Source organism: Phocoena phocoena, chromosome 3, assembly GCF_963924675.1.
Source record: "Phocoena phocoena chromosome 3, mPhoPho1.1, whole genome shotgun sequence".
NCBI classification, from domain to species: Eukaryota; Metazoa; Chordata; class Mammalia; order Artiodactyla; family Phocoenidae; genus Phocoena; species Phocoena phocoena.
In genome coordinates, this window is record NC_089221.1 from 161,103,793 (window position 1) to 161,118,437 (window position 14,645).

The following is a 14,645-nucleotide window of genomic DNA, read 5'->3' on the forward strand; positions in this document are numbered from 1 at the left end:
ATTGCAGTGGCTTCTCTTTGTGGTGGAGCACAGGCCCTAGAGCAGGCAGGCTTCAGTAGTTGTGACACGCGGGCTCAGTAGTTGTGGCTCGCGGGCTGTAGAGCACAGGTTCAGTGGTCGTGGGGCACGGGCTTAGTTGCTCCGCGGCATGTGGAATCTTCCCAGACCAGGGCTTGAACCCGTGTCCCCTGCACTGGCAGGTGGATTCTTAACCACTGTGCCACCAGGGAAGCCCTTAAAGTGTTTTTAATAAAGTGTTCTCTGGGGGAAACGGGCCCCTTGTTTGCTCTGAGCAATCTCCCTCAAGGTGGCATCTGACCTTCTGTTCTAAATGTCACCAGCACAGAGGACCCCAACTCCATCTGCCACTTTCAGAAGATTTTACCTGCAGAAGTAAAGGTGGGAGACCAGTGGGTGTGATGAGGGGGCAACAGTGGTGACCCTTGTGTGAGTTAGGCAGGGTTTTGGCACATGGTGGGCATCCAAAAACCAACAGCTCTTCTCAACCACAAATAACACAGTTAAGTGCTTTCAATATCCCATTTATGCCTGCTGTTGCAAAAATGCCACGAAGCTGGAGCAGATGCTATCTGTGCCTCCCTCCCCTCCACAGCAAGTACCTGTGACCCTGCCTGGGGCCTCCTGTGACCAGAGGAGCGTGTCTAGCTGGTGCACAGGGAAGGCTAGAAGTGTGAGGGGTCAGTCCCTCTGGGAACAGCTCTCAGCTAATGCCTGATGGAAATAGGAGGATAAATATCCCAGCCCCCTCACCCCTGGGCTGGGACCGACTGCCATGTGTGCTCTATACTGTCTCCCTGGGGTGCCCAGGGGGATCGAGCCCCCGTTTCCCTTAGCGCCATCTGCCCATTGGCGCCCCCTGCAGGGTTCCGGGGCTTCCTGGGGTCACTTCCCAGGTAAACCACATCTTGGCAATCATCTCAGCCTTTGGTTCTGATGACCCTAAACCAAGGCGACATCTTTTTTATAATTAATTAATTAATTAGGTTGTGTCGGGTCTTAGTTGTGGCATGCGGGATCTTCATTGTGGCATGCGGGATCTTTTCGTTGCAGTGCACGGGCTCTTCGTTGCAGCGTGCGGGCTCAGTAGTTGTGGCGCATGGGCTTAGTTGTCCCACGGCATATGGGATCGTAGTTCCCCGACCAGGGATCAAACCTGGGTCCCCTGCATTGGAAAGCGCATTCTTAACCACTGGACCACGAGGGAAGTCCCCAAGGCAGCATCTTTAACAGATGTGTCTACACCTCAAAATGTACCAGGATGCCGACAGCTACTTATGTCGGTGAGGCCCGTGGAGCTAACGGAGTCATTGATACTCTCCGATTTGGTCCTCACAGCTGTACTATGATGGGATTGGGGGATTAGCCCTATTCTATAAAGAAAGGAACTGAAGTGCAGGTCGCATGACTGCTCCCTGAGCCAGGTCTGTCCAAGCTGGCTCTTGGAACACAAAACCCTCATCAGGTGCCCAGGACAGGGAGCAACCAGAGCGTTTGGCTCCAGCCCTAGGACCAGCCTCTTCCCTGCTCGCCAGATTCTGATCAAAATACGAAGGTGCTCAGCACCCCATCCAGGGCGGTGTTGACAACAGGGCCAGGTTTCAGCAGGGACTGTGGGCAGCGTTTCCAGCCAGCCTCCCACGTTGTAACCTTGCAGACTTTCCAAGGCTCCAGTTCTTGGTCCCAGGAGGACGCGCAGAGATCAGACTGGGATGAGGCTAGTGAGCACGTAGGACCCACATTTAAGGAGGTGCTCGCTTCAAACTTGGGGCCCACCTGCACGTGAAGGAACCTGAGAGTGAGTGCCTCCTTAAATTTTCTTTTTTTTTTTTTTAAGTTGAGGTGAAATTCACATAACATGAAATTCACCAATTAAAAATGTACAGTTCAGTGGCATTTAGCGCACGGACGATGTGCAACCATCACCTCTATCTAGTTCCAGAACATTTCCATCACCCCAAAGGAAACGTCATCCCTATTAGCCATTACTCCCCATTCCCCCTCCCCCAGCCCCTGGCAACCACTAATCTACTTTATATCTCTATAGATTTTCCTGTTCTGGACATTTCATATCAATGGGATCATTGGCCTTTGTGTCTGGCTTCTTTCAATCAGCATGATGTTTTCAGGGTTCATCCATGCTGTAGCATGTGTCAGAGCTTCCTTCCTTTTATGGCTGAGTAATATTCCACTGTATGGATGGATCACTTTATGTTTATTCATTCATCTATTGATGGACATTTGGGTTGTTTCCACCTTGTGGTGATTGTGACTAGCGCTGCTATGAACGCATGTGTACAAGGATTTGTCTGAACCCTTGTTTTCAGTTCTTTAGAGCCTCCTTAAATTTTGTACCCGCACTCTAGTCCTGGCCTTGAAGATTAGGCCTAGAGGTCTAGCTTCTAATTCTCCTGACCAGTCCACCAGGTACTCCTCACACACAGCCAGCTTGGGTCCTTCCTCCTCAACTCTCTTGCCCACCCTCAGAGTCCCCAGGGCCTCCCCCATTCCAGAGAGTTCTCAGAAACTGGAGTCTCCAGTGTTTCCCGGGCGCTAGCTATGTCCTGGTGTCCTACACGACAGGGTTATGGGGTTCCAGCCATCACCACCGCTGTGTGTTCTCACATGAGTGACCTTGCTTTTCTGGCCTCAGTTTGCCCATCTGTGAGTGGGGTTGTCCTAAGGATTAACTAAAGCTGGAAGTGCCTGGTGTGTGTCTGCAGTACTAGGCATGTGACACGACATTCATTCTGACTCGATCCTCTTCAATGATATTTTCATGCTCACCGAGAGCCTATGCTTCGTGGGCACCCCCTGTGACAGGTGCCATATGGGAGGAGGAGGTCTGTACAGCCTCCCAGGGGCTCAGGAAGGAGGTGATCCAAGCCAATGGGGCACCCAACTCTGTACTTGATCATCAGAATCCTTACCCAAGGTCAGGTTTGGGGACTAGCTTCCCTGCTGGGTGCTGCCACCTCTCTGCCCACGGAGATGGGTCCTGGGGGACTTCAAGCCACTGTGTGGCTGAGCTTCCTCCACCCCTGAGTCCCTGTGCGGCCCAGGAAGGGACGGGTTGGGAGACTTCTGGGGACATTTGTCCATTTGGGGTTGGGGCAGGGACCAGGCCATCCCCACACCCTGTGAAACGTATATGCGTGAAGATTTGTGGGGCATGGGCCCCAGACTTGGCTCTACAAGGGGCACACTCTCTGTCCCCTGACTCCTGCCCTTTCTACCCCCACTCCTTTCACTCCACCCCTCATCCTGGGTCTGCACTTGGCCACGCAGCATGTTTGGATATGGCTCAGATGACATGGAAATAGTGACATGGAGTTTATTTTCAGGTTGTGCAGGACAGGGGTGGGGCCAGGGCCTCCGGAGACCCCCTGAGGCTCTGAGTTATCCACTCCAAGCCCTGTCAGTTCCAAGAGTCCCAGAAACTGGCCATCAACCCACCTTTTCCTGCTACCAGGCACCCCGACTGACAGAAGCACAGGTTGACACGCCTTGAGGACCTGCTACGCACAGGCCCCTGGAATGGCTCACACGGAGTCTCACGGGAGCCTTAGGAAGAGGGACCGCTTCCATTCCCATTTTACAGACCAGGAAACTGAGACACAGAGCGGTGAAGCCCTCAGCCACAGGCCCACAGCCAGGAGTCTGGGTCCAGGCCTCCAGGTGCGTCCATGGCCCTGGGCTGCTCTGAGCTCCGCACACACAGGTTTCAAACGCTCACAGCCCGGAAGGAGTCGCAGAGTCTGAGACTTGCACTATCAGCAGCATGGGGGTTACAGGACCTGGGTTCGAATCCTGGCTCTGATGCTCAATACTGGCCGTGGGACCCTTGGTGAGTCACTGCCCCTCTCTGGGCCTCGGTTTCCTCATCTGTAAAATGGACGGAGATGTTTAGAGACATGCTGCCTGAGCTCTCCCCTCCCCTCCTGCCTATACCAGAATCTTATTCATTCTGGGCAGCTACATTTCCTTGTCTCATCTGTGTTGAAGCGTGGCCACATGACTCTGTTCTGGCCAATGGGGTATAAGCAGAAGTGTCCCAAGGCCTCCCAGGAAAACTTCCAAAATCTCCTGAGAAGTCCTGGCCCTCTGCCTTTCTCTCTGAGTGAGGTAAAGGTAAAGGTTGGAGCCCTGGCAGCCTTTTTGTGCCATGAGGCAACCTTGAGGACACACGTCAGGGATGCTGTGAACTGAGAGAGAAATCAAGTTATACTGCTACTGTGGTTGAGCCTGGAGCTATCTCTACAAGAGTCCTCTTCCTGCTGCCTGACACTAGGTCTCTATCCTTGATCTTTGGGCTCACACCAGAGTGGAGTCCTTCCCTGAACCCCCTGGCCTGTGGCTCAGGATGCTGCGCATCTCATGCGTGACCTCTTCCCAGTGCCCCTCACTGGCAGACAGTGTCCGGTGCATGCGGAATGCAGGCAGGCTGCCCTCCCGGCCTCCCCCTATGGCTGCAGGTGTTGTGGCAGTAACCATGGATCTGAGGGAGTCCCCAGGTTTTGGGCAGGATGAGTAGGGGGTCCAGTGATGGGTACCCTGCTGGGGCTGAGCCCTGGAGCTGGCCTTGGAGACTTCAGCAGGGCAGACAGGGTCGTCTTCAAAGTGCGGTGGGGACAGCTCATGGAGGCCACGGCGGGTGGCCCGGGCGGCCCGGAGTAGAGTGTGGGTCAGCGCCGCCACCAGGACCAGAGCACCCAAGCCAAGGATGGAGGCAGCTGCTGCACCCGTCTCGATCTCGAAGAGAAGCAGGGCGTAGATGGATAGTGCTGGGGAAGGAAACGGCTCTTATTCAACGTTTGTTCTCCAACCCCTGGGAGAGCTCCCCCAAATGGAGAGCAGTTATAGAAAATTGTACATTATGATAGGCACATAGACGAACTCATCTAACCCTTTCACACCCGACAAATACATCATCATCACATCTGTTTTACTATAAAATGGTAAATTGTGTGTTATGTGTACTTTACCACGATTGAAACAACTCAGATCTCAGGCTTTCTGAATCCCTGTGATTGACCTTGAGTGAATCACAGTCCCTCTCTGGCCTCAGTTTGCTGATCTGAACAACAAGACAGTTGGCGGGGACTTCCCTGGTGGTCCAGTGGGTAAGACTCCGCCCTCCCAATGCAGAGGACCTGGGTTGCACCCCTGGTCAGGGAACTAGATCCCACATGCATGCCACAACTAAAGAGCAGCAACTAAAAATCCCGCATGCCGCAACTAAAAAGATCCCACGTGCCACAACTAAGAACTGGAGCAGCCAAAATAAATAAATAAAAGTAAATCTTAAAAAACAAAAAAGACAGTTGACGACCTGGCCTTGAGGACCTGTACTGGTTCTCTGTTGCCCTGTCCGATGTCCATTTGGCACCACCATTCTTTTTGGTGGGGACTGTCCTGTGCATTGCAGGACATTTAGCAACTTCTATCCACCAGATACCAGTAGTACGCTCCCCCTGCCCTATCGTGACAACCAAAAATGTCTCTAGATGTTGATTGCCAAATGTTCCCTCAGGAGCAGAATCAGTTCCCATTGAGAAGTGCTGGTCCAGTCCCTACCCCTACCCTGGTCACTGGTCTAGAAGGACTGACCCACCACTCTGGCATCAGTGACATGTATGGTTCTAGGCCAATCAGAGCACTGCTTCCCCTGATTATAGTGATTGGTGCATGGCTATCACATGACCCAAGCTCAGCCAATCAGAGTCAGCCCTGGGACCTTTGCTTGGCCTATGAGGACAGGGTTATTTTCTAACTGCAGCCATTAGGGAATCGGTAGAAGAGAAGCCCAGAGCTGAAGGACTTCTTGGCACTTTGTGGGCTGTTTTAATGCTTTCTCCAGCTCTGTACTCTTGCTTTTGAAGATGCCACAATGCATCATGTCTGACATATTAAGGCGAGGCCAAGGACTTTTTTTGCTCTAAACATTTTTTAAAAATATTTTTATTTATGTATTTATTTGGCTGTTCTGGGTCTTAGTTGCGGCATGCGAACTCTTAGTTGCAGCATGTGGGATCTAATTCCCTGACCAGGGATCGAACCCAGGCCCCCTGCATTGGGAGCGTGGAGTCTTAGCCACTGGACCACCAGGGAAGTCCCTGCTCTAAAATTTTTTTTTTTTTTTTTTTTTTTTTGCGGTACGCGGGCCTCTCACTGTTGCGGCCTCTCCCGTTGCGGAGCGCAGGCTCCGGACGCGCAGGCTCAGCGGCCATGGCTCACGGGCCCAGACGCTCCGCGGCATGTGGGATCTTCCCGGACCGGGACACGAACCCGCGTCCCCTGCATCGGCAGGCGGACTCTCAACCACCGCGCCACCAGGGAAGCCCTAAACATTTTTTTCTTTTTTTGAAAGATCTTTATAACTATTATTTTGGCTCTGGTTAGCAATGAATGAATGATTGGCTGGACATGCTCAGGAATTCTTGCTGAGTGAGGTCACCTATCCTCAAAAAGAATCTAAATGGGAGCTGAACAAATTCTTAATTTAATGCTTAATGAGGCTGACATAGTTACCTTTGTTTGCCCTTTGTGAATTTTCTTGTATTTTAGAATAAGAATATTTTATTCTCCAAGTCTCCAACATTTTTGTTGGCTTATGAAAAGGCTTGAGGTCATAGGTATTGTGTTGAAAGCTCTTACAGAGACAGGCCTCTTTCTCAGGGCACGGCAGGTGATGAGATGAAGTGAGAAGCATTTCTGAAGACCTCATTGGAGTGCGGGGATCCAGCCACAGCTGAGGCCAATAACCCCTGATCTTTTCAGATACACGAGTCACTCCATCCACTCTCCTTTTTAAAAAACACACATCCAGAGCATTTTTGTTTGTTTTTGTTTGTTTTGTTTTTGGCCACGTGGCACGTGGGATCTTAGTTCTTAGTTCCCTGACCAGGGATGAACCCACGCCCCGTGCAGTGGAAGCGCAGAGTCTTAACCATTGGATCGCCAGGGAAGTTCCACACTTAATAAAATCCAGAGCATTTTATGAAGTCAAACAACAAGAGTTATGCAGAGTTCGCTGCGCTGTACATACAAATTCCCACAATGACCCCTAGGCTCATATCTCATGAATAAATCTTTTAAATATATCTTGTAAACTTCTATTTCTCTATTATGGTACTAAGGAAAAACAGTAATAGCAAATCCCTTGTTTTTCAGTCAGCTGATTTGTTTTTCTTCCAGTGAAACAGGTTGTTTATAAGGCTGCCAAGGATCTATGTATGATTCAGCGCTGAGTCTCCAGCACCAGCAACATATTTTTCAAGATTAGAACAAAATATAAGATGTCAGGAGTCTCTTTAAGAAAGGTGATGATTGGATTCCTTTACCAGCATGTGTGGGTGAGAGAATGTTGATCAAAGAAAAGTTATAAGTCGGGGAAGGAAAGACAGTGCAGTGTGTCCCTCTGGCACTCAGGTTATTAGTTTTTACTCTGCTTCATGTGTTGGGATTTAGAATTGCATTTCTGGTTTATGAAGCGTACTTTTTTTTTTTCTTAAGCCCTTCTTGAGCTGGATTCAGATATTTGTGACCAAAACAGTTTTTGCTAAGGCCAACCTGTGAAACGCTATCTCCAGAAACCACCAAGGACTTGGAAACTTTTATTCAAACCAAATGTAGAAAACTGATGGATCAGAGGTGTTCTGAAGACAGCTGCCATTTATGGAATCCCCACTGGGATCAGATGCCAGCCATGGGCTAAAGTGTAGGAGCCAAGAGTGAACCAGGCAGGCTGCCTCTGGAGCTGACCCCAGTTGTGGGGCTATTACCCCCGGTCACCACAACCCAGGGCCCTATACCCCATGTTCTATCCTGAGCACGTACCTGCTAAGTAGACGGAGACCCCACAACAGAAGAGGCCGAGGGCCACATGTCTGAGGAGGCGGCAGTCATAGAGAAACCAGTCAGACCTGGCAGGGAGGGGGGCAGGAAGAAAATGGGCTCAGGAGGCAGAGCTGGTGGCATAAGGCTCGGGAGGAGAGGTAGGGGGAGTGGTCCAGCTTTGGGGAACTGGAGGTCTATGTGAGGACCTAACCATCCACTCATCTATCCCCCCACTCATTCATCCTTTACCATCCATCCATCCCCATCAATTATTCAACCATACAGCCATCCATCCATTTAACCATGATTTGTTCATCCATCCAGCCATTTATTTAAACATCCATCATTATCCATTCATCCATTTGTCACCTGCCATCCAGCCATCCATCCATCCAACCCCCACCCACCCATCCATCCATCGTCTATCTCCCAGTCACCATCCATCGAGCAAACCAACCATCTGTCCATTCATCCATCCAGTCACTATCCATCCCATTCCCCTCCCCCAAAACCCATCCATATACATCAGTCCATTCGAACATCCAACACTAATGAAGCAGTTATTGTGTACAGACACTTGTTAAACATCTGACCTCCATTATTTTACAGACCATAAGCTTATTTGGGGGTGAGAAAACTGAGGCTAACTTGTTATCAGTGACAATAGAAACAGAGATTCCCAAGAGCTGACATGGATTGAGGACTTAGTTTTGAGCCCAGCCCCTTGCTAAGTGCTTCCGCTGGGTGCATGCCCTTCTCCAGTCCTGTGAGATCAGGAAAAGGAAGCTCTGAGAGCTTCCATCATCACTCACCTCCCACCAATACCATGGAAATGGCCTCCTCCCTGGTCTGCCTTCCAACTCCCCTCCTGACCCCTTTTCTGCACAGTGGCCAGAGTGGGTTCTTTCAAACTTAAGTGGGTTCTTTCAAACTTAAGTCAGATCACATCCCTCCTGGCTCACAACTCTCAGTCAGAGAAAACCCCAAGGGCTTCACCACAGCACAGGAAGTGCTATATAATCCAGTACCTCTTGGACTTCCTTGGTGGTCCAGTGGTTAAGACTCCATGCTTCCACTGCAGGGGGCGGGGGGCAAGTTCAATCCCTGGTTGGGGAACTAAGAGCATGCATGCCACATGCGGAAAAAAAAAAAAAAAATCCAGTACCTCTCACTTCCTGGCCCTCATCTTCCTTATCTACCCTTCAGCCACACCAATCACCTCTATCACCTTCTAACGCCCTAAGCTCATTCCTGCTCCAGGGCCTTTGCACATGCTGTTCCCTCTGGCTGGATCACAGTCCCCCAGATCTTCTGCCTCCTTTCCTCCCTCAAGTCTCAACACAGGCCTCCCCTGATGGTCCCATCTCATCCCCCACCCTGTCCTCCTGCACCACATCACCGCATTTTCATCCATTTCCGGCATTCATCACCATTTGACATTACTGATCTGTTTTGTATCTTCATTATCTGTGTCCCCATGAAGGTGGGTCCAGGTCCGCCTGGTTCCTGCTGGGTCGCCAACACCAAATGCTCGGCTCAGCCCCCGGCAGGTGCCCAACACATATTTGTCAACTGACAGAACGCATGCTTTTCAGCACCCCTTGAACTATCAGATGGAGGGTGCACAGTTCGGATGGGATCAAATGGTGGAATCTCCCATCTGCTCAAATCCATGGAATCCTGGACAAGGATCCCAGCTCCCCTCCCCCAGCATCCTGGAAGGAAACACTCAGATATGGGACAGCCAAGTCCTTGGCTCAAGGAAGGTTCCGCACTCCACATGCACCCACCAGCCGCCCTGTCCAGTGCCCGTATCCCCGAGCTCAGGTGCCTGACAAGGAACCCCACCCAGGGCCAGGGCACATGTTCTGGCTCTACCAGATTCAAGTTCAAATCCAGTCCACTCCCTTCCAATCCTGGCAGCCTAGAGAGAGCAGACTCTTTTTAACACACTGTTAAAACGGGAGATAATAACAGCACCAGCCACCCAGGGGGCTTCACTGTGTTAATCCACATTAAGTGGGGGGCACCTAGAGCTTAGGGTTCCATAAATGACAAACGCTATCAACACTGGGGCTAACTGACCCCAGGCCCTCTCTGAGCCTGTTTCCACATCTTTGAAAAGGGGGTCCCAGCTGTAGTTGTACCTGCTGTAAATTTTCAACAAATATAGGATGGAGGGAGGGATGGATGGAGAGAAGGAGAAAGAGAGTGAGGGAGGGATGGAAGAAAGGAGGAAGGGAAAGATGGATGGAGGGAGTGAGGAAGGAAAGCTCTCCCCCAACGTGACGCCCAGAGAAGGGAAGCGGCTCCCCCGGGCTTGTCCAGCCCCCAGCCGGGCAGAGGGGCCGGTCCTCCTACCTGCCGGAGCCCGGTCCCCGCGCCATCTCGGCGCCCAGGTGGCCGCAAAGCGCGGCGAGAAGCAGGCAGGTGAGACCCAGCACCAGGGCGAGGGCGGCGAGCGCGGCTGCCAGCGGCAGCAGCGCCCCGGCCGCGTCCTCCGGCAGCCCAGGGCCGCCGCCCAGCTCCGGGCCCACCACGTCGATTCGCGGTCCTCGAAGTTCCGCGCGGCCCGCCTGCAGCTGGAACAGCAGCTGCGCGCCCAGCGCCGCCAGCACGGCCGCGGGTATGCCCAAAAGGATCATCGCGGCCAGCACCCGGCCGCCGTACGACCTGGCCATGGAGGGGTCCTGCGGGCCTATGGGACAGTTGAGGAATCAAAGAGATTTTAGGGGGCAGGGGAGTTGAGGGGCGTCCGAGGCCCTCGGCGGTCCAGAGGGGGCGGGGCCGCAGGGGGGGTTTCTGAATATTGTCGGGGCCGCAGAGGGCTCGGGATGCCAGTCGCGGTGAGGACGAGAAAGCTCTGGGAAAACTTGAGACAAAGTCTTTTCTTTCTCTGTGAGCGACAGCTCCTGGCCTCAGAGTTCTGGAGGGGCGGGGCCTGCGGGGGGCGGGGCGAAGAAGGGGCGGAGGCGGTCCCACGTGGGATAAGGGCGCCGTGGCGGGATCCAGAGAGCCTCACAGATCCATAAACTCATTCAAGTGCCCCATTTTCCCCTCCCGCCGCCCCAAGCACCTGTTTCATTGCTGTCTTTTAAGAAGGAAAAGAAACTTGAACGAATTTTTAAATAATTCGCGCTGATATGTGGTCTCTACCCGTGGATCCGGCAATTGGCTGGAATGTCCCCTCTGCTCACCTTCTTTCAAGGTTTTCAGAAACGTCAGCCACCTCAGAGAGGCCCTCCTGCACCCCCCCCCAAGCAGCACACCTGTCCTTCGCTGCTAGCCTTTGTTCTTCCCACGGCACATTTTGGGGGATATTATTTATTTATTTTTAAGTTTTAAAAATTGAGGTGAAATTTACACGACATAAAATTAACCATTAGAGGGGCTTCCCTAGTGGCGCAGTGGTTGAGAGTCCGCCTGCCGATTTAGGGGACTACGGGTTCGTGCCCCGGTCCGGGAAGATCCCACGTGCCGCGGAGCGGCTGGGCCCGTGAGCCATGGCCGCTGAGCCTGCGCGTCCGGAGCCTGTGCTCCGCAACGGGAGAGGCCACAACAGTGAGAGGCCCTCGTACCGCAAAAAAAAAAAAAAAAAAAGTAACCATTAGAAAGTGAACAATTCAGTGGTATTTAGTACATACACAACGTTGTGCAACCATCACCTCTATCTAGTTCTGGAATTTCCATTCCCCCCTCTCCCCCATTAGCAGTCACTTCCCATTCCCCCCTCTCAGCCCCTGGTAACCACAAATCAATCTACTGTCTGTCTCTACGGATTTGTCTTTTCTGGACATTTCATATAAACAAAACCAGACACTATGTGGCCTTTTGTGTCTGGCTTCTTTCCCTGAGCATAAGGTTTTTAAGGCTCATCCATGTTGTAGCACGTGTCAGTGCTTCATTCCTTTTTTTTTTTTTTAGCATCTTTATTAGAGTATAATTGCTTTACAATGGTGTGTCAGTTTCTGCTTTATAACAAAGTGAATCAGTTATACATACACAAATGTCCCCTTCCTTCTTGCATCTCCCTCCCTCCCACCCTCCCTACCCCACCACTCTAGGTGGTCACAAAGCTCCTAGCTGATCTCCCTGTGCTATGTGGCTGCTTCCCACTAGCTTTCTATTTTATGTTTGGTAGTGTATATATGCCCATGCTTCATTCCTTTTTTATGGCTGAATAACATTTCATTGTATGGGTGGACCACATTTACTTTACTCATTCATCTTTTGATGGACATTTGGGTTGTTTCCACCTTTTGTCGATTGTGAATAGTGCTGCTAAGAACATGCACATACAACGATTTGTTTGAGTCCTGTTTTCATTTCTTTTGGGTCTACACCTAGAGTGGAATCGCTGGGTTATATGGTAACTCTCTGTTTAACTTATCGGGGAACTTCCACAACGGTTGCACCATTTTACATTCCCACCAGTAGTGCACCAGGCTTCCAATTTCTTCATTTCCCTTCCAACACTTGTTATTTTCTGTTTTTTGTTTTTTTTTTTTTGTAACCATTCTACAGGGTGTGAATGGGTATCTCATTGCAATTTCGATTTGCATTTCCATAATAACCACTGAAGTAGGGTGTCTTTTCATGCCCTTGTTGGCTATTTGTGTATCTTCTTTGGAGAAATATCTCTTCATATCCTTCACTCATTTGGATTGTTTGTCTTCTTGCTTTCCTGTAGCACTTTACATCTCTGGCAGCGCACCATGTGCATTTTCCCACTATGTGTGGCCCGGTAGTGGGGGATGGGTGGCTGCTCCAGACCACAGAATGTCTGCTTCAAGTGTCCACTGCTGTGTCCCCTTTGTGTCTGGGTCTGCACCTCGCACACAGTAGGCCCTTAATAAATGCTTGTTGCATGCATGAGTGAACGGATCGCTTTGTACTCCTGCTCTGTAATTCTTGCAAAGTTTGAAATATCAAAACTGAAAATGGTTTCAAAGTTAACACATTCCTGATAGATCCAGAATATAAGAGTGAATGAGGTCAACATGGCCTCCTGCAAGCCATCTCTGTCTTAATGCATTTGGGCCTGAAAGACAGCATAGTCATCACCTAGGCTTTACAGATGAGGAAACTGAGACACAGAGAGGTTAAGTAACTCCCTAGGTCACGCAGCAAACACAGACAGCCTAGCTCCCACCCACTGCTTTATATTGCTTCACAGAAATGTTATAGATCCCACTGGTTTTGAATTTCCAGGTCTCTTCTCTAATTTGGGGAGCCATTTTTTTCAGGTTTCAAAATTTTGGGGTCTTTTGGGAAAAGTTTGTGGGCCTTGAGGCCTCAGCCCAGTGCCTGATGGGTAAAATGACCCCAGGGGAGAGAACAGGGTGACCCTTCAGCAACAGGTGGCTTCTTCCTTTGCTGTGTGGCTTTGGGTAAATCCCTTAACCTCTCTGGGCCTCCTCATCTATAACAGGAATCGGTTTATTCATTCATTTATTCACCAGGCTTTGGCCCAACACACCCAGCCTTTTTCATCATCGCAAAAGTTAGAGTGAATTTTCCATGTTTTACAGGTAAGAAAACGTCTCACATTGGGATAGCTGGGGCTCAGTGATTTGTTTGGAACAGAGTCCTTGCTCTGTTCTGGGTGTTGGGGATACACAGATGTAAGATAGTGGCATTGATTCATTCGAAAAACATTGATGGGGACCCGTGCCCCCTGGCTCTGGGGACCCAGTGGTGACAAAGGCAGGTCCAGGTTGCCCTTCTGGGGAGGAGGTGAAAACACATGCTAAACCAGCCAAATAAAGGGGCAATTCTATGCAATGGCCAAAGGTCATTACAGCCCTCTCTTAGACTTCACAATTATTTGATGGAGGCTGGGGGGTAGTGTCACAGATACCACAACCTGGCACTCCCTTTGAATATGGGGGTGATTCTCTGGTTTTGGGGTGTCTGGTTTCAATTTGGAAATTTAACCCTGCAAGTTGGCAACACTCTGTAGGTGACACTCTGAGAGTGATCTTGTCTGCCTTGGCCAGACGCCAAGCTGTCCCTTCCTCACCTTAGCTGTGACAAGCAGGAGTAGAGATGGGGATGGGAGGTTTGATCCCTATCTACCAGGAGGGAGACTCAGAGACGGCCAGTGACCTGTCCACATCACACAGCCTGACAGGACAGGGAGCGGACTTCCCTACCTCGCTGCCCAGGGGGCAAAACCTGGCCACTCTCATTCCGTGCTGGCTGAAATAATAGTAAAGATATGGATGGGAGGTGTGTCCTGTGGTTTGCTCTCGGGAAGGATGTTTTTTAACTTCTTTTAAAGGCTGTCGGTGAGCCAGCGACCTAAGAATTTAAGAGCCATTATCACACAGGGTTTAACACAACCATTTCACAGATAGGCCTAATTAAGGTCAATGAAGGGCAAGAAGTGTCTGGAACCAGAGCAGGTGGCATCACCGACCTGAGCCTCAATTTCCTCACCTGGAGATTGGGGGTTAGGGGTGAGCAAGAAATGAGGCACTTGTCCAGTCCCTAGGCCTCCAGGGCCTCCCAAATCCCGGAGTTGCACCGCCCTCCTAGCACACCCTTTCCGGAGACTGGGAACAGGTGTGGACTGCACCTCATTTGCATGTTTGGCCCCGCCCCGAGGACGCACCTCCCCATCTCGCCGCCAGGCGACGCCAGAGGCAAAATGAAGACGTTCATGCGCGGAGCGAGCTCCGGCTCTGGGTCCTTGGCTGACCTGCCGGGTAGGACCTTGCCTTACTGTCATTTTCCAGAGGAAAGAAAGGAGGCGTAGAAAGGGGAGGTGACTGTCCTACAGTCAC

The 14,645-nt window shown here is 51.0% G+C and overlaps 2 protein-coding genes across 3 annotated transcripts in view; one reads left to right on the plus strand and one right to left on the minus strand.

The window, feature by feature from the left end:
• Nucleotides 1-3,332: 3,332 nt before the first annotated feature.
• On the minus strand, nucleotides 3,333-10,742 carry TMEM221 (transmembrane protein 221). 2 transcript variants are annotated; one of them, XM_065875021.1, is made up of 4 exons: nucleotides 10,219-10,742; nucleotides 7,858-7,943; nucleotides 4,572-4,802; nucleotides 3,333-3,903 (listed from the first exon to the last, which is right to left on the minus strand). In XM_065875021.1, exons 1-4 carry the CDS (start codon nucleotides 10,536-10,538, stop codon nucleotides 3,842-3,844), a joined length of 699 nt encoding a protein of 232 aa, XP_065731093.1. In that variant the 5' UTR covers nucleotides 10,539-10,742; the 3' UTR covers nucleotides 3,333-3,841. The 2 variants fall into 2 exon arrangements, with proteins under 2 accessions (XP_065731093.1, XP_065731092.1); XM_065875020.1 differs by lacking the exon at nucleotides 3,333-3,903 and having other exon boundaries at nucleotides 4,333-4,802; nucleotides 10,219-10,538.
• Nucleotides 5,607-14,645, plus strand: part of SLC27A1 (solute carrier family 27 member 1) — a 51,682-nt gene continuing 42,643 nt past the window's right edge. Inside the window, exons 1-2 of the mRNA XM_065875019.1 lie at nucleotides 5,607-5,612; nucleotides 7,324-7,325. The gene's annotated coding sequence lies outside the window, so the exon portion shown is untranslated. The remainder of the gene's footprint in view (nucleotides 5,613-7,323; nucleotides 7,326-14,645) is intronic.

Excerpts from the sequence above, each read along its gene's own strand:
- TMEM221 (XM_065875020.1), bottom strand. The coding sequence starts at position 10,538 with ATGGCCAGGTCGTACGGCGGCCGGGTGCTGGCCGCGATGATCCTTTTG. Across the intron at positions 7,944-10,218 it reads CGGGGACCGGGCTCCGGCAG|GTCTGACTGGTTTCTCTATG; the intron begins GTAGGAGGACCG and ends CCTCCCTGCCAG. Across the intron at positions 4,803-7,857 it reads GGTCTCCGTCTACTTAGCAG|CACTATCCATCTACGCCCTG; the intron begins GTACGTGCTCAG and ends TTCCTTCCCCAG.